This window comes from Ciconia boyciana, chromosome 11, assembly GCF_034638445.1.
Source record: "Ciconia boyciana chromosome 11, ASM3463844v1, whole genome shotgun sequence".
NCBI lineage: Eukaryota > Metazoa > Chordata > Aves > Ciconiiformes > Ciconiidae > Ciconia > Ciconia boyciana.
Window position 1 is genome coordinate 22,968,445 of NC_132944.1, and position 18,499 is coordinate 22,986,943.

Genomic DNA, 18,499 nt, shown 5'->3' on the forward strand with positions numbered 1-18,499 from the left:
AATTTGAAACTATTGTCTACTTTACTGCTGGAAACAAGGTTTCCAGCAGCAACAGATTAGACTAATCTGTACAGATTGATGCCTAAGAACCTTACTCTATTATCTGGCAAATACCTAAATACACCTAATGTCTCTTATAATGGAACTTGTCTCAAGTGACGGAAGTCTGACAAAGCAATTTAAGAGAAGGAGTAGAATAATAGCAGAATAATAATAGCACCAGCCCTGGTATCCAGCTCTCAATTAGCAAATGTTACCAGAAGGATGATTGGTGTAAGGTACTAAGTGTCACACATAGTGCTGAGGGGCAAAAAGTTTAATAGCATAATTGCATTATTTGCTTCATCTTGGCTTAGCTTGTTCTTCCCAAAGTAAATGCATCAACAAGTTGAAGGAGAACCTCTGACTTTACCTTTATACCTACTGTGACCAGCATGGGCTTAAATTGTGGCCATCACTTTCTCAAATACAGCTGAATTTTTTTCCATCTTAATATTAGTCCGGACTTCACAGGATTTTCTAATCTTGTACTTCCTGATAATATGCAGCTTTCTGGGCTACCTTGGTAATACATGTAATATGCTATGTTATCTGTCTAGGCACAGTCAGTCCAAATAGTGATAGTGGATGAGACTATGTCAGAGAGGCCACCATGCATGCTGAAATCTGGTCCCGCTCGTTTTGCATACTTTGTCTTGCAGTGTTTCTTTTTATCTACCCTTCAGAACTGTGGTCAGAAAAGTCTCAATCTTCTTGGTTCCTATTCTGACTTAAGCTTTGTGAAGCCACAGCCTCCTTTATTTCCAGCCATGTTGCCTTGCGTTGGCTCCAGTGATCATTTGACCCCGTGATAAGCTGATAAATTTACTAGGATGGTGAAAAACGGTTCTAGCAAAAAACCTGGCTAGCTGTAAGACTTCTCACTCCTAATATTGGTGAGCTGTTGTGTCAACATCCATCAACAGCTACAATTTAGGCTACGGTCAGGTTGATAGTGGGCTTCTGTCGTTGACTGTAATGGCACTTAAACATTCTAGTAGTGCTTTCCTGAAATAGGTCCAGTGCCTGTGACCCTAATTGGGAATGCATAATTATTTGTTTTAAATTGATGTTCTTTTCTTAATTAGGGTCTCTATCTTAAATTTTTTTTTCTAACCACAAACTTCAGCAATGCCCAGTGCTGTCCAAAAAAGATGAACTATGCTCATGGTCTAAAAGCAGATTCAAATTCATTTATACCAAATAATCAATGCTTTCAAAGTTCCATGGTAATATTACTACTTGCAGCATACATAAAAGCGTCGTTTGAAACTTCCTCTTTAAATTCCCAGTGTTAGCACTGAAAGCCCAGATTTAGAACACCATTCATTAAACTGTCATTTAAAGCTTTGAATTTCCAATTACTTCATTTATAAAGACGGTGCTTACAAATAGCAAGCTACCACACCAGCAAACCATATGTTACAATTTTCCTGGTGCGCATGGGTACATCTACACTTTTCTGGTTCAAAGTTTTGTATTGAAACTACTTCTAAAGCAACAAAACCCAGGACTTTTTATAGTTGTATGTAAGAAGATTAACACTGTGTTCATAACATTATTAAAAGGAAATGTGGCTTCAAAAATCATCCAGCATTTACGTGACTGGATTTAACAAAAGACTTGCACAACAGTAGCATAAAATAATTTGCAAACACCTTCAGTTTACCTAATATGAAATTAAGCTAATTTTAAACAGTTGAGATTAACTCTCATGGTTAACTAGTAATCACAAAATCAAAGCTTCTTAGAAATCGGTTGTAGAATAACTTTTGTTTTGATTCCTTGGATTAACTTAGTTTCCCTATCAGTTGTTAGGTTGATGCTCTTTGTCCCTTCTTTTTAAAGGACTTAATATTACATAATTGGATGGGAAATAGAAGGTATTTTATTTTCAAAAATACTTTTGGACAATGGTGATTGACCAAAATTATTATTTCATGTCCTGCTATTCGTGTCATGGATTCATCTTGACTCAAAATCATATTCTGTTACTTTTATTAGAGCATTTAGAATATCTCATATACTTATTTGATAACAGAACAGTAAAAAGACAAAGTAGTAATGATCATTATGTGAGGGGGAGCTGGGGCTGTTCAGCATCTTTGGGGGGAAGGATCCCATCTGATTGCATTACAAAGGAAGTTCACACGGTCATAATGGGCAAACAGGATTGCTAGTGAGGGAGAGGAATCTAGGGCTGTTGAAGAGCCAGCAGTTCTAGATTCCTTTGTGGGGGAATAGTCCCTTTGCTCGCATGGCAGGAGGGGGAAAGGGTTAGGCAGAAAACGTGGAAGACCAGCCTTTCTATTTTGGGCACCCAAAGCTGATAGTGGCATGGGCCAGCGGTATTTCCTTAGACCAAATCAGGAGAATCTCAGAAAGTATGAAGTGCTGTGTTAGCATGGCACCATATCAGCACTACAGTTTTGCTTTTTTAGGTTAACTAGCAAAATAGAAAACTAATCGTGTATTTGTTGAGTTTAGAAGCAGGAATAAACTGAATTTCTTCTAATATCATTTTTTGCAGGATGCTGCTTACTAGCAATGAGATAAGAACATGATCAAAAACGCTTAGGGATATACAAGGTTTGGTGTAGTTGTGGTATAATTGCCCATGACTTTCATACCACCATATATGTTTTATATTTGATCATACGAATGTGGTACAGTGCTGGTATTAGTGATAGAACAAGTGGTGCATTGCCTGTGCCTTAATTAAAAAAAAAAAAACAAAGACCAACAAAAATGCAGTGAAATACTAGATTTTTCAAGTGTGTTTTGATCCATGTTGTGAATCAGTTGGTGTAAAGTCTAGTGCCTTTAGCAAACAGAATATCTGTTTGTTGATTCAAACAGGGCATGGATTGGGAGAAAATACAGATTCCTTCTTTTTGGATTTACAGTCCAATGTTTCGTTTTTCCTAGCTCCTAAGCCAGGTTTTCTTCTGCCACTGTGACGGCTGGAGAACCCAATGAGTATAGTCTATCGCTCTTTTCCTTAATCTTGTGCAATTTGGAGCAAAATGGACAAAAGTTAGCTGGTGGTATAAGATAGCTCCCTTCATTAAAAGTTATCTATGTTATTAGTCTTGTTATTAATCACTATAAAATTTGGGGAAGTTGCCATTTTTAAATTGTATATGTAAGCATGTATTTCAAACTAATTTTTTCATTGTGACCTTTTTTAAAAAAAAAAAAATCCGTAACCTTGCACCAACTTAATTATTGTACCTTATTTTTCTCTAATCCTTTCTTGCACTTTTAACACCGCATTTTTATTTTACTAGTCCACGTCATTTTACTACTACTAAGGTGATAAGTGCCTGTCCACAACTTCTAGATTCTGGGGCAGTCTTTTGTCTATGTATAACCAAATTGTGCTTTATAGATTAAATGAAAATGAATATATAGCTTTTAATGATAGATTTCACACTCTCTCAATATTTAGAATTGTATTGCATCAATCATAGTTACACTCCAAAATATCTTGGGATTCAGTTTCTATGAATGATGCCATAGTAAGGAAATTAAGATGACAGTAGATGAAATATTCTGCATTAAAGATTGTTGGCTATGTATTAGCTGCATCGCAAACGCTTTGCTTTTTCATACTAAATCAGACTTTAAATTCATAAATCTTGAAACAGCGCTAACAGTCTGTATTTGAAATGCCTATAAAAATGCTGGGCTGCTTTTGCCCTCTTGTGGCTAGACATTATAATTACAGCCCTACATGTTCTTAAATAAATTTTGAGTAAAACCTGCAGTCATGAGTTAGGCTGTGGGTAGACAGAATGCCAGCGGTTGAGGACCTATTTTATTGTACAAAATTAGTGACCAAATTTATATTGTACGTGCATACAAATGTTTGATGCTGGGCCCCATTTTCAAAAGTTCTGAATGGTCAATATTGAACTGAACCTGGTGAAAACTGGTGGGTGCTTAATATTTTTGATAGTCTGAACATTTATTAATAATTAGCTATTACCTTAAGAATTCAGTTTTGGGCAGCCAACCTTTTAAAATCTTGCCTCTAAATTGATTTAGGCTGCTTTCATGAGTACATGTTTATAAGACTGCCCAACACAGTCAATTTATAGTAGCAGAATCTTTTTACATTCCAGAAAGCATTTGACAGTGGTGAGTAATTCTAAAAAAAACTCCTTAGAGTGTAAAACTTAGAATGACTTCTGGTATCATATCTACTAATATAATTCTTCTATGGTAATAAATACAGTGTTGACAATGCAAAAGTTTGCCATACAGAAACACTTATTACCACCAGTCTTTTCATTTATCATTATTTTATCACATTAGAAGGGTAAGAAGTGCCTTTGTGCTCTTTAAATAACGTGCACTTCTTAACAGTTTGTCTTGCATTTCCAAATGTTCAGTCAGGGTAAAATATTAAAAAATGTGATGGCATCCACTTTATTTTCTTTCTTGATTCAAATATTTCTAAGTTACCAGGTAGATATTTGAATATGAGGCATACAGTGAAATGCAATTCTCATTTCAGAGTTGGAACAGCATTTTATTCTATGCTACAGGATGTGGCTATCTGACAATATAATTGCAAATGGCTCTAATTTATTTTGACAGAGAAAGGAAGTCATAGGGAAGCATTCTAATGAGGCATCAGCATTGCCTGTACAATGTAGTTGGCTGTGGCTAGATGTTTTTGTGAAATGTACGTAAGTTACGTGGAAAACCACCTTTTCTTGTAGACATTGTTGTTTAAATGAGAAAACTGATCCAATCTTTCCCTTCTTTTCTCTGTAAACATATGGTTCTGGGCAATAAGTTTTATCACAAATTACAATTTAGTAGGAGTGGTGTTTTCAGTGATTGTTACTGTTACAATCTAATTAGAAACAAATAATAATTATCTGTTGTAACTTATCATATTAACGTGCCTTAACTTTCTACGTTAGTATTAACAAATTTTGTTCATTGTGTTTGATCAGTCTATTATTATCTGCATATTTATCTTACTCTTTCCAAAAATAAGCAGCTAACTCAATCCTGATACCCAACTGCTTCAAATTTTTGTTTTAAAAGAATGTGCCAGACTGTAGATAAAATGCACCTTGAGCTTGTTTGTCTGAGAGGTAGGGCTGCCAGCAACAACTGTCATTCCTAACAGGGCCCTTCCTCTCCCCAGTCTTGTAGAATTGCTGTGGACTCTTTTGTAAATTTGCTATAAAATGTTTTAAAATTCTTCTCTGAAATACCGTTACGTATCAATCATATAAACAAAGATTGCAATTTCCATATGCTTCCAGCCTTCGTATTTTATTTGTGTATTTCCCTTAGCGGGAGTAGAATGAGGTGCTATTGACAAAGTGCTTTGCAATCTTCTTCCATAATGGGTACACAACGGTAAGATTTTTTAAATTTTTCCGGCCGTGTTCCTATTGTTCTGAAATGGTATCTGTTACTAGTGTCTCTATGCATTTTAATTGCAAAAATCTTCAAAACATTTTCTTTAGCCTTAATTACCCTTAGCTTTTGGCCTCAAATAACAAATGATGTCATGCTGAAGTGCTTGAGCAAACAGCTCTCCTTCAGTTAAATGGGAAAGGGTTTAAGGCAGGTTATGCTCAGTGAGGGGTCCCTGAGTGTGCTAGGATTAATTTTGCAGACATTGCCACAGGATGCTGTTGAATTTCAGAATAGACTGTTAAATCACGTTAGGGTTGTGTGTGTGTCCCCCGTGTTTCCCTGCAGAAGGAAAATGACAAGCTGTCTGCAGGGAAAGTACTGTGCTGTAATCAGAAAGGGTTGAGGTTAGAAGTGAAACGGAGAAACTTTTGGAAAAACATTACTTTATTAACATTTCTAGCATTTATGCAAATTGCACTGTGGGGATCTCGATTTGCATTTTTAATAGTTGATTGAGATGAAACACCTATATTGCAGAAAAATATTATTTTAAAATCAAACAATAATTATTCAATTATTGCTAAAGAATAAAACATACATAACTTTGGGGTTATGGTTGTTGGTTTGGAATATTTCTAGTTCAACAGAATTTCTATTGAAAAATGACTCTTCCATGCAATTTTTAATTTTCTTTGCATCACAAATCTACTTTTCGAGAAAAGTGCAGTTTCGTATTACGCCTAATCCAGTGTAACAGAAGACCGCTGCTGAAAGATGCGGTCCTGCCCTGCTCCCTCTTCCCAGAAATGACATGTGGCCGCACACTCAATTCAGCGTGCTTTTGGAGCAGGGAGGAGTGTATTTGGTGGCACATCAGTAAGTTGAATCATCTCAGAGAACTGAGCTGTCTGTTCCTTTATTATATTCATACAAATAAACAGATGAAAAACTAAATAGAAATACAGAGAGTTGACATTTGACTGCAAACGTTCTCTGCCAGCAGAATGAGTTGGCCTGTATACAATACAGCGAACTGTGAGGTCTGGGGAATGGTAATATTATATGAAGATCTGCATCCATGGATCACTGATAAATTGTTACTTTGATGGTGATCAGAGGTAATTTTCATATAATGACTGTTCGGTTTATTTCAGTCAGTTCCTTTTCACCATAACTTACTCTTACATCTGATGCTAACTTGAGCCTTTAGGAATATAGGACTGAAACTTCCTTGGCCATTAAGTGCAATTTCCTGTAGAAGACATTAAGTCATCCAGAAAGGTCACAAGACCATTCACTCCCTACTCTCTGAACTCTACAAGCCTCAAAATGCCCCCAGATACCTGAAGATAGACTTGAGATTTTTAAGAAAAAAGCTCAAACATGACAGCGTGACTTAAAAAGCGAGCAGGGAGAGAAATGTTACTGCCTGTACGCTACAAGGGATTCTGTAAGGTCTAGCTTATTCAGCATTAAGGACTGGATGCTCAATTTCAAGGACTTGTTGCAAAGCATCTGGATATAGAAGTGGTGGCTGCTAGTGTCAAAGCAGAATTCATGCATCTAATTCCACTTTCAAGTCGCATCTGGACACAGCAGCCGCTAATCTAGAAGTGCCAGTAAATGTTTGGACACAGCGGGAGGCCGTTGGCTGCCAGGACAGCATGCTGTGCTCTTTGCCACTCGCAAGATACAAGCAGCCAGCTGGATGGAATTGTTTTGGAGGCTGGATCTGGGCTCCATGGCCCGCACTATTTTAAGCACCCACTGGTAATGTCTGGATGACCTTAGGAAGTAGAGTGTGTGTCTATAGAAAGAAGCGAATTAAAACCAAAAAACACTACACCCAGGGGTCTCTTCCTGTCTTACTAGGGGGCAGAGCCTTTCCTGACTCCAAATCTAATTATTGGTTTAGCCTTGAGCATGTGTGCAAGACATAAAAGCAGGCATCTTTATGACTCCGTGCTTAAGTTTCCCTATCTATAAAATGGAAATAGTAATACAGATTTTCCTTTCAGAACGCAGTGTTTTTCATGACTTCTTGGCACATTTCTCAAGGCCTAGTGATTTAAAAGTTGCCTTGAAGAAGATAAGTATTCATAACAATTGATAGATTTGATTCAAATTTCAGTTCAATGTTATGGCCTGGGGTCACTGTCTTATCAGTTGATAATCTTTCACTTGAGCTGAGCCAGATCTTCTGAAACTATGGCATGTTATAATATGGAAGATTCAATTTTTGGGACCCTTGACACTGGTGGGAATGTTCATGTTCTTGCTGAGAGTCTCCACATCGATTTCATTCATTCTTTCTAATTTTGTTCTTAAGGTTTGATACTGGAAGATCTACCTCCTCTTTATGCTAGATGTTCATTCCATAGGTAGACCATCCCCGTGGAAGTGGGATGCTTTAGTGTAAGTGGTTATTATCAAAAGATCTGTTTTTTTGCCTTCTAGTATCTGCCAGATGAAGTTCCAGAAGACCCTTGCATTGTGGATTTTCTGTTCTGGCATCTTATTTGTGCTTTTATGGAGAGTGAGATGATACTTTGTGATTCCAGACCTGCAAGAGGTTTCTGAGATGCTGCTCATCTTTTAGCATACTGTCTGCTTGGTCCACCATAGCTCATGCTTATTTTCTAACAGTGGGTGGTATTTATCTATAGCAGAAGTGTGATGTTGCAATAGTCGTGATTGTCTGACTCAGCTGAATACTTCTACAAGCATGATGCATGCTTTCTGGCCCAAAAGTGAGCTGTTTTCATAACTCCTTTTGCAGTCAAGGCCAGTCTCTCTTGGGGGAGATTTCAGTGCTAGAAATACAAAGTATGGATGGAGCATACAACTTCCAAGTCTAAGAAGGAATTTTTGCTGAGCGATAGAAAAATCCGGTAGGGAATTTTTAACCATATTATCAGAACTTTTTACTACATGAGTTTTCATGTTTTTATAGGAAGTGCTGAGATCTCACTGTCCCCTCCATCTGGGAACAGCTGCTCAGAAAGGGGAAGGGGAAAAAAAAAGTGTTTTAGCTTTAAGCAAGAAGGTAGAGTGGCAACCAAAACCAGCTGTAAAATGCATGATATTGATACCCATGACTTTTGGATATTATGTGTTCTATACTATTTGGAAACAAGAGACTGTTGTAAAAAGGACAAAAGAGCCTACAGAAAAGCAGAGTCCCTACAGTCACTTTGCCCTTACGTTAGCTAGCAGCATTTTGGAGAATCTAGCTAAAAATATTAACTGCTGCCACTTGATTCCCACCTCTCCCCTACCCTCTCCCACAAAAGATTTCAGTGGAAGTTATTCTAAATGCATACAAAGCAATGAAATACTTCTGTACTCAGTCAGTTCATTCATGTTGGTAAGTTGGACATAGTGGCATTATGGAGATAATTTTTTTTTCAGATGTGTCATTTTGTTATTAGCTTAAGCTGAACTATTGGGAAGGGGGCATCCATGCTGATTTTGTCAGATGGCACCTTTGCTTTGTGCTAATAAGTTTGAGGTCTTAGTAAATAAGACCAATCATTTTGCTGCTTTCTGGGTACTGCCAGTGTAATCAGTGGTAGTTGAGAGTTCTTCAGTTATTCTGCCACCGAGGAGATGTCACTGTTCATTCTATATCTTTGTTTATATTAAAATCATTGTAGGCTAGTCCATCAATAGCACAGATAATGCTAACTTTCCTCTTAGTTCTCACTTAAAAATCTCACCTTCTCCATCAGCCTAGAACTCTGTTAACAGAAACTGCCGAAGAGATTTCCCCATAGTTTCGAAGGAGATCTGTTTGCAGATCAATGGAGATGTGTCAACAGGGAGTCATTGCTTGTCACAGCTGGTTATGGGCAGCAGAGATGTTATTGGCCTGTAAACAAATTGTACATCTTCCTTTCTTTAGCCATGATATTGTGTTGCTTTATCTCCTTTGTAATGCATTAAAACAAAAGGACTAGTTATTTACAGTTTTTATACAGCCTGACTTGATTCAAAAAAAGAAAAAAAGGCTTATGCAGTTTTCAAGCCTGTTTGGTCACTCCTGAGTAACACAAGGAGAAAGTAAAGCAAGAATACCCAGACAGAAGTGTATGGGGTACAGTGAAAAAACATGTGCTAAACTGTAATTCTGGTCTGCGATATACTTGACCTTAGAAAACATCTCGTCATAAAATCAGTGGCATTCCACCTATAGAGTGAGTAATCTTAATATTCCCTTTTTCAGAATTCCAGCCCGCAGGGGAAATGGAGGTCAAAAGTAAGCACCATTTGTTCCCAGAGCCTTAAAAGAACCATGGCCTGAGCTCCAATTTGTGCTAAAAAATGTTTAATGGCAAGAATCTCATTTCTGTTCATGTCACGATGAAGGGCTGTGACCATCCTGAAGTCACAGACCTGTTTTCAAAGGTAGCTGTGAGCACAAAACTGTGATTCATCAACTGAAACAAGCAGTTTAAAAGAGGTTTATTGTGTTATTTTTGCTAATAGTCACAAAGGATGGAAAACCTTATGGTAGGTGTAAAACCAGTACTCGTTTAAAGGAAAACTGATCCTGTTTCCTTTCAACTGAGTGGCTTAGTGGTGTTTTTGCATACTATTTTAATCCAAACCGTGATGTCTTTTATAATACTGATGGGTTTGTCTCTTCCATTAGGGTTATGTTTTTGTCCAATATTAACCATAGCAACAGAATGCACTAAAATCAAAATTTTCAAAAATAATTGGAGTAGACTGATGTGTAAAAGTGATGTATGACGAGGCCCTGAGCTACCTGATCTAAAACTGACATTAGGACTACTTTGAGCAGACATTTAGACCTCATGACCCCCTGAGGTCCTGTCTAAGCTCAATTCTACTGTTGTTCTGTGCTTTGGAGGGGCCTTGGGCTTCTATGTCTCTTACATGATTTTGGGAATTTCAGGTAAGTGGTTTGATACAATTCACTGATATATCAGAGCAGCTTGCACTTGAAATTTATTAGAGATGTGATTTATTTTCTATTAAAGAAAAAGGTTTTAATCAAAGCATGTAATACCAAAATGGACTGTAAAGACTCCACTTGAAAAAGCTGAAATGTTTATTGCTACATACAACTTCTGTTGCATTTTCTGCAACTGAAATCCCATGACAGTACATTCCTCCAGTTTGTCTGTCTTGATATTTCGTGCATTACTCATGCAACTTGTTAAAGATCTGTGATGGATTTTTGGCCTGTGGCCCTGATCTTGCAAAGACGGTGCAGTTTGTACTGCTAACGGTAACTGCTAAGTTTGTACTGCTAACTTGTACTTCGCAAGGATCGGTCCTGTTTGTAAGCAGCACCTATCCTTTCCTGCTTGGGGGGGAAAAGAACCCAACCTCCACGGGTCACTGAACAGCATCCAGCTCCGCAGCGTAGTAAATGGATCAGCAACGTGGTACCGCACCACCTGAGGCTGGGGAAAGCCGAGCAGGTACCAGCTCGGGCCCGTTATTCTGCAGGGAAGCAGCACGGACCCGCCGTTGTCCCTGCGGGGCGGGGAGGCCCCGCGTGTCCGGTGCTCCCCGGGGAAGGTGCACGCGTGGAGGAGGCGGCAGGAGGGTGCCCTGCGAACCTCCAGCGTCCCGGCTTGCCAAGGCCGCCGAGCTCCTGCGCCCCCCGCCCCCCCGCGCTGTGGCGGCGGGGCCGAGCCCAGCGCCCGGGCCCGGCCGAGGAGGAGCCCCCCGCCCCCGGCCGGCGGCGCGCATGCACACAGCGGCAGCGGCAGCCCTCCGCCCCCGGTGCCGCTGGGCTGCTCCGCTCGCCGGGCGCTGCTGGGCTTGCTGCGGACCATGGCAGCGGGGCTGAAGCTGGGCTGCTTCCTCTTCGCGCTCGTCGCCTGTTTCGGTGGTCACCGGCTCGCCGGGGCCGCTGGAGGAGCCGGCGGCAGGAGGGGGTCGGCGGGCGATGCTTGCGGAGGGAGGGTGAGTGGAGCGAAGCGCTGCTGCTCGGTTCCCCTCGCCGGCAGGCGTGTCCGTGGCGCGGGGCTCTCCGCGAAGTGCGGCGTTGGAGGGGAGACGCTGAGAGTTTTCCAGCTTTCTCGGGCGCTGTCCCGCGGGCGAGCGGCCGTGTGAGCGGCGCAGGTGGGACGGATGCTGCCCCGGGTGTGCGAGGCGGGAGCGGGCTGCCGCGGAGGGGAGAAACGCCTGCTGCGGCTGCCAGGGCTGCTCCGGGCTCTGCAGCTGGCAGTCAGTCTGCGGCCGGGAGAGAGGGTGGCACTGCCCGGGAAGGGATGCTTCTCGCCGGGCGGAGGGAGGCACTCGGCGGGTCTCGCCGCCGGCGCTGCCCTTCTCCGGCCGGCCTGCGCGGCGAGCGGGCTGGAGGCGGCGGCCGGGGCTTTGTGGCGGTCACGGTCCGCGGCCGGGGCTCGGAGCCTCGGCCTGATCGCTGCACGCAGGGTGCCGGGGGCTGGCGGGGGGAAGGTGATAAACATTTTGTTACTGGCCTTTGCCTTTTGTTCCTGTTTCTGGCGTGTTTGGCTGTCAGACTTCTCTCGATTGCTTTTCCTTTTGTGATATTTTTGAACAACTTCGGAGCCGTGTGCTTTGTTTTGTTGGGTTTTTTCCTTCCTTTCTCCTGATGTCTAGTTACAAATGTAGTTGAAGCGTGGTGATCCAGGAACACCGGAGGGAACCCAACTGACTTTCATTGCTTTTCCTTTTTGTTAGGCTGTCACTAAGCATCTCCTTGGTTTCAGATCAGATCCTTTGAGAACGTTGCTGCAGCACGCAGTTCAGAAGTTGGTAGGGCATCGTTGAGAAAGGCGAAAGCGTTGGAAAACGTGTAAAAGAAGAGTGTGGAAAAACAGACTTCAAACCCTGATAAAGCTTAAGACCGAAATCTTTGTGTTGGATGGAACTGGTGAAGGTTTAGACTCCCCTATTAGGGCTTTTTAACTGAGAATTAGGAATGAAATGTTTTGGCTCAGTATGTCTATTGTGTGTTTCACCAGGCGTAGGCAGGATACTCCACATGCTCCTGAGGACCACTGTGTACGTTTCTGTCAAGTTTTGTGTCAGCCATTAAGTAGATTACCACTGTTAAACGTCGTAACACTTGATTAGCGTATTTTGACGTTTATAGAAACGTGAAGAGCGGTTGGTATGGGAGTTATTTTTGCTTGCATAATTAATTGTGTGTATTAAACGTGAATGTACCACAATATAATTCTTGTAATATAATTATTTTGACTGGCTTTTAGATCAGTAAAAGTTACACTCTTTCCAAGTAGCATAAAACCCCCTTTGTCTTTAATTGCTCGCAACAAACGTAACATTTTTAGCTTATTAAATATTTGTACTAGTTTCTGGTTTTATTATATTTTCAGCTTCAAGTTCAGACTTCCCTCGCCAATTTCTTCGGTATCTTGTCTGACTGTTTAGTTGTAACTTCATAGTCTGATTTTGTAGTGCCAGTCTTGCTTATGATTGCCTACGTAATCCAGGCAGGGCAGCGTTTATTAGAGTAATGACTGCAGGGTGGTGCCCATTGTCTCAGTGATGTGGCATTTATCTTGGTCTGCATGTAAGTTTTGAGTAGACTTGACATACTCTTACATGACTGATGGCCCCTCTAACACATTGTCTGCTCTGGAGCAGGGTTGCCTTTGAAGTAGTACCCTGTAGGAAGTAAAGAGACTATTTGCTCTATTAAAATTCCTTGGTATTTCCTCTGTTTAACCACAGGCCACTTCCCCTCTGCCACTCTAAACACTGCAGGGACACTGACTGATTGAAAAGACACAAGCCCTGAAGGAATTGTGTCCTATTCAAATAGATATTCTTATTGCAGGTTATTTATAAGTAGTGTCTAATTAATGTATGTTAAGGGCATGAATAAATCTTAACATTCTATATAGAGAAAGTAAAAATGTCTAGATTGCATTAAATGAAGCAGTTGAACTGAGGTAATTCTCAATGGCATAAATAAACAATCTAGAAAAATATCAGTTAACTTCTAATAGTTGTTTAAGGAGAAATAAAATGTAGATAGCTGGGTGTTTGTACGTACATTTAGATACACACGTCGGATATTTTCCTCTTCTAAAACTGTGAATGTGTGGTGCACTTCCCACCCCGATGAACTTTTTTTTTTATTGTTTGAGTGTTGCTTTTGAAAATCTGCATTCCATCTTGGTACATTTATACAAGTAATGCTCATTTTCCTTTCACTCTACAAAATACAGGTTTAAGTTTCCTCAATGTTTTGTGGCAGTAAAAGCTTGACCTGATGAGAGCATATTACAGGACTATGGTTAAAAGAATGCGATGAGGAAGTATTTGATATTTAGATTCGTAGCTCCTGAAAGTATTCTTAATAGCTAATGTTTTCAAAACTAAAGTCTTTAGATGTGTCTTTTTTTTTTTTTTTTTATAACTTCCATCGCAAAATACAAGCCTGTGTTAATCACCTTCTCTAGTAATACTTTGGCATTTGTCTTGCAAGCTCAACATATGTCCGCAGCAGGAAAGCGGTTAATACCAGGACGAGTAACTTAACATCACTGTTGCTAAGAATTATCAGTGATTCAATGGATCCAGGATTTTAGAATTTGGATTGACTTTGTGAAGTCTAGGATTTCTTTCATTGATTTTTAACAGAAATTTTAATGTATTCCTGCAGTTAATGTTATTTCAGTTTGAGGCAGAACGTTTGCTTAAAGCAGAATAGTATTGCAAAGTAGCGTTCTGTATGGATGGTCTTTCCATATGGATGGTCTTACTGCATCACGTGCATACCTTTATCCAGAAAAAATAAATTGAGGAAGGGCCTCTTTTAATCTAGAATAAGTATGTCCACATGGGGAGCTATTCTGGAAAAGCAGTCTCTGAATTTTTTTCATCGTATAAACAAGCCATGAGGTCAGACTTGGGCTCTGGTGATCATTTGAATATATTTCAGATTCATTTATTCAGTGTTAAACACATGAGCAACTTTACTCTCAAGTTGTTTTGTAGATTCTAATGGGACTACACACATGAGTAATTTTCTTCATGTGTTTAATTCCTCTGAAGTTCCTGGCACTGAACCATGTGCTGTGTAAAGCTTAAATTTAATGAGACTGTATGATGAGAAAGAATAAATAATACAGCATTTTAGCAAACCTCTCCCCCCCGCCTTGTTAGCAGAGAGTTGTACCTTCCTTTGCTCTAGTAAGCAAAGCTTATCAGACATACTAGGGGTCTCTGTTCCCGGGCATCCTCCCTTGAAACTCTCCCTGTGTCATCTTCTGTGCTCTTTATTTAAGGAGTTTTCTATTTCCTTTTCTCTTTCATAGCAGAGACTCTGAAGATCCCCATTTCCTACCGTTCCACTACCAGGAGCTCTGCCTGTCTCATTATTCTTTAGGCTCATGCTGCTATGTCCCTACGTTTATCTCCTCAAGCATCCCTCCCAACGCACACTCATTCTTCTCTACAGCTAGGATTTTTGTAAGCACAGAGCTAAGTCATACTGAAATGATTTTCCCAGCTAAATATATGTTTTGGGAACTTTATTTAAGAGGAATAATACCTTGTAAAATGATAAGAAATAATTTACTGGAGTTAAATCCCTCCCTTTATTTCTTATTATTTTCCAACAGTTAAAAAATCAGATTTTCTCTTGCAGAGTATTAAAAAATTTTTAAGGGCATTGGACAGAAGACAGACCTGAGATGAAGCATGGTGTTAATGTTTACCATCAGGGGGTTCTTTAATCTATAGACAGTTCCAGAGTTGGTTGGAAGCTCTGCAGACCAGATGCCACGAGTTCTGTATCCTCCATTTTTTTCTGAATTTTTAGAATCAATAGATTTCTCTCCACTGGCATACAGAACAATGTGATAGCATTTTAGAATTGATTAGATGTGTCATTTAAAGCTTAGTGCATTTCTCTGATTAGATATAATGCAACATGTTGAGTGCAAGGCTTTGCAAGCATGGTCAGTCATGCAGGTAGGCATCTGTGTTACTTTTGTTTAGCTTAGAATTTGGCTTCAAGATCACTCCAGTTTGTTTTTTGTGTGTTTTTTTTTTTTTTTTTAAGTGTCATTTATCAAGTAACATAGCAGAGAATGTGACCCCATTTTTACTCTAGTGTCAAAAAGTGTTGGTGACAGTCTGCCTATTTAAGTTAATTTAAAAATGCACAAAGTAGCCTAAGTATGTTAATGTTTAAATAAGCAGATGAATGCTTCTTCAGGAACTATGAGGCTATACACTTTAAATGCTGTGTTTCCAGAATGAGCATTCAAACACACAACCTAGAGAACAAAATTACGGAAACAGAAGCCTGCTTATGTGATTGAAACTATAAGTATTAACAAGAAAAATGTATATCTCCTTGTATGTTGGCGTGAAATTAGGAAATTTGAATATGATGCTAATTCATAAGCTGTTGACCTAGCAAGATTCTGCAGCTGGTCTCTTAGGAGCGTTACAGACTTGATTAATTTCCTCTCTAGATCATGTCCCTTAGTCTAGATGTCGAACTCTGCTCCCTGCCTTACTTCCCCCCAAAGTCTGCTTTTGCATAAGCAGACGTGTAGTAACTACTTTATCAGACTTGTTAATTCAAAATCTTGAGACACTTATTTAAGAACAAGTTCTGCTTTAATAGATTAATACTTTATAGTCTGCTGGTGGAACGATGTTAAGCAGTCATGATTAGACGATACTAGCTTTTCTTTAGTTAATTATTTGGTAATGCTAATATAACATGGATGTTACTTAATTAAAACTGCAACATTTAAAGGGTGTTTAATAAGGACCAGCTGCCTTTTCCAACAGATCAGACTGAAGATGATGAAACAAAGCTTTGATGTGAACTTGCCTGCTTAATTCTGCTCAAAGGCTGAATTTTACCCATAGATTTAGCATGTTTTTTAGAAGTAAACAAGATAAGAGGAGTGTGAAGTATTACCAGAGAACTGTTTAGCTTGAATACCATTTTTAATTTTCAAAAGTAAAAATATTTTTTATTCTTAAAGTATATTGCTTTGTTTTTATATGTACTGCTACCAGTATAATGAAGTGTGTTTGAAATACTTTTTTTTCTGAAACTTTAGGTTAATGCTGATGTTTCTGTGCCATGTGTTGTTTTCACGTTTAAAAATGAACGTTATGCATAAATACATCACACCTAGAAAAATACATCAAAGTTGTATCAAATACATGGATGTTTATTTGTTATATCCTTCTCCCTATATTAATTATGAAAATTATTTTACGGAAGTGCAAGTTATAGTAACTTAAAATAAGGAACTATGGCTAGATCAGTACATATTAAGCACTTAATTTTAGATTGTGGTAATGGGAGACTTTATTTAAGGATCAAAATTTAAGTGCAAACTTCAAAAAGGATTTTATCCTTTTATGCATATAGTATTTTACAATTGTTACATTGTCCAGCTACTTGTCTTTTCCAGCTCTTCTCAATAGGAGTCACCCATCTTGACACCCAAAGCTTCTACATGATTTTCTCTGAGACTTTAACCAGATATATACTATCGGAAGTAGTGAATACAGGCTTATGCCAGTAATGGATAGACTCATTTCTGTAGTTGTACTGCAATATTTATTTAACAGAAACATATATATTATCACTTTGATTATCCAAAATTCTGCCAGCCAAGCCAGGGTATAAATGTGTATTTTAACATGCTTAAACCTATTTTAATTAATAAATTGTACTTTCAGGATAATATCTAATACATACTTTCTGGATTTATAAAAAAGTATTGGTGACCTCAGTGGATCAGAGATGTCCCTTATCAAATGGGTGTACTGGTATAAAACAAGCAGGTGTAATTTTTGGAAGTGAGCCAAACTGCGTAACAATAAATGTTAAGGAGCAGAGGAAAGTACAGTTAGGAATGTTTCTTCATAAACTGCAGTGGATGTCCAGTTTTCTCTGGGTCTGTGTACATCAAGTGTTCTATCTTACAAATTACTTCTCATTTGCCACCAAAACTCGGAAAACTGTCAGTAAACCTATTTCTAATAAATACTAAATTCTTGATGTTGTATTTTCTAAAGTTCATAAATCTAACTGCAGGTTCTGAACTGTTTTTGGTTTTAGCCTATCAGCAACGTTTTTACATCTGGCTTAAAAACACTTTGAACACAGACTTTCTTGGCTGGCCGTGTGTATAGATAAGGGCCTGAGTTTTGCTTTTGAAAAGGGCTTGGAGTAACCTACTTTACAGTGAAGATGCCTCTGTGACTCTGTGTCAGGGTTTCAGGTTTTGCAGTCTTCTAGTGTCGCCAGCTTTCAGTGGGTCTCTGCTTGCCAAGCTTTCTGTCTTACAAATTGCTTTGTTTGCCACCGCGGCTCAGAAGGCTAGCTGATACCTGGTGCGTTAACCCCTCCGTTCATGGGGCCTGTTCTGTCTGGCTGTATCAGTCAAATACCCCGAGGAGATATCGCCCAAATGCACTGTTTCTTGACTGAAGAATAGCAGTGGGCTTCTGGTTAATTTACGGTGTGACTGCAGTGAAGAACATGGTTCTGAGGAAACAAACTCACTGTGATTTTGTGATTTCTCACTCAGAGAAATTGTTGGAAGTCAGTTAAGCTAGAGCCCATCTAGTAGAAAGAGCACTAACAAGTGAAACATTTATGACAAGGCAAGTTAGAGCAGCTGCCAGTCCAGCAGGAACCATCAGCCATACCTGTGCAGGTTGACTAAATCCTCATCCCTGCCCAAGGTACAGTCTTTAGACTTCCAAACAGAGCAGAGTTGGAGGCAGAAGAGATGGAAACAGCCCAGAGGAGCCCGTCACAGTAAAAACAGAACAAGATGAGGCACAGCTGATGATTCTGGAATAAGTTCTAGAACAAGTCACCTGGACAGGTCAACTAGAGGATGTTCTAAGAACAAATTTCAGAGGTTTGTTTTTTAAAAACAAACAAACAAACAAAAAACCCCAGCAACAAAAACAAACCCACAAACTTCAGGAACCCAGTGAGGAAGCCTCACAGAAGCAGATCCAGACATATTAATGGCAACATTTTAAAAGGTAATATAAGCAATAGTACATGAAGCCACATGTACAAGTCGCATCATTGTTC

At 39.4% G+C, this 18,499-nt stretch overlaps 1 protein-coding gene across 3 annotated transcripts in view; it reads left to right on the forward strand.

Annotated features, from left to right (window-relative positions):
• The first annotated feature begins 10,666 nt into the window (after window positions 1-10,666).
• The window catches only part of IL17RD (interleukin 17 receptor D), a 54,087-nt gene continuing 46,254 nt past the window's right edge, over window positions 10,667-18,499 (forward strand). Inside the window, exon 1 of one of the 3 annotated variants that reach the window (XM_072875913.1) lies at window positions 10,667-10,684. Coding sequence is in view for 1 of the 3 variants with exons in the window: in XM_072875911.1 (XP_072732012.1) it covers window positions 11,239-11,370 (132 nt within the window). In the remaining 2 variants the exon portion in view is untranslated. Of the gene's footprint in view, window positions 10,685-10,751; window positions 10,881-11,092; window positions 11,371-18,499 lie in introns of those variants that run through there. The other 2 variants (XM_072875912.1, XM_072875911.1) reach the window with 2 other exon arrangements.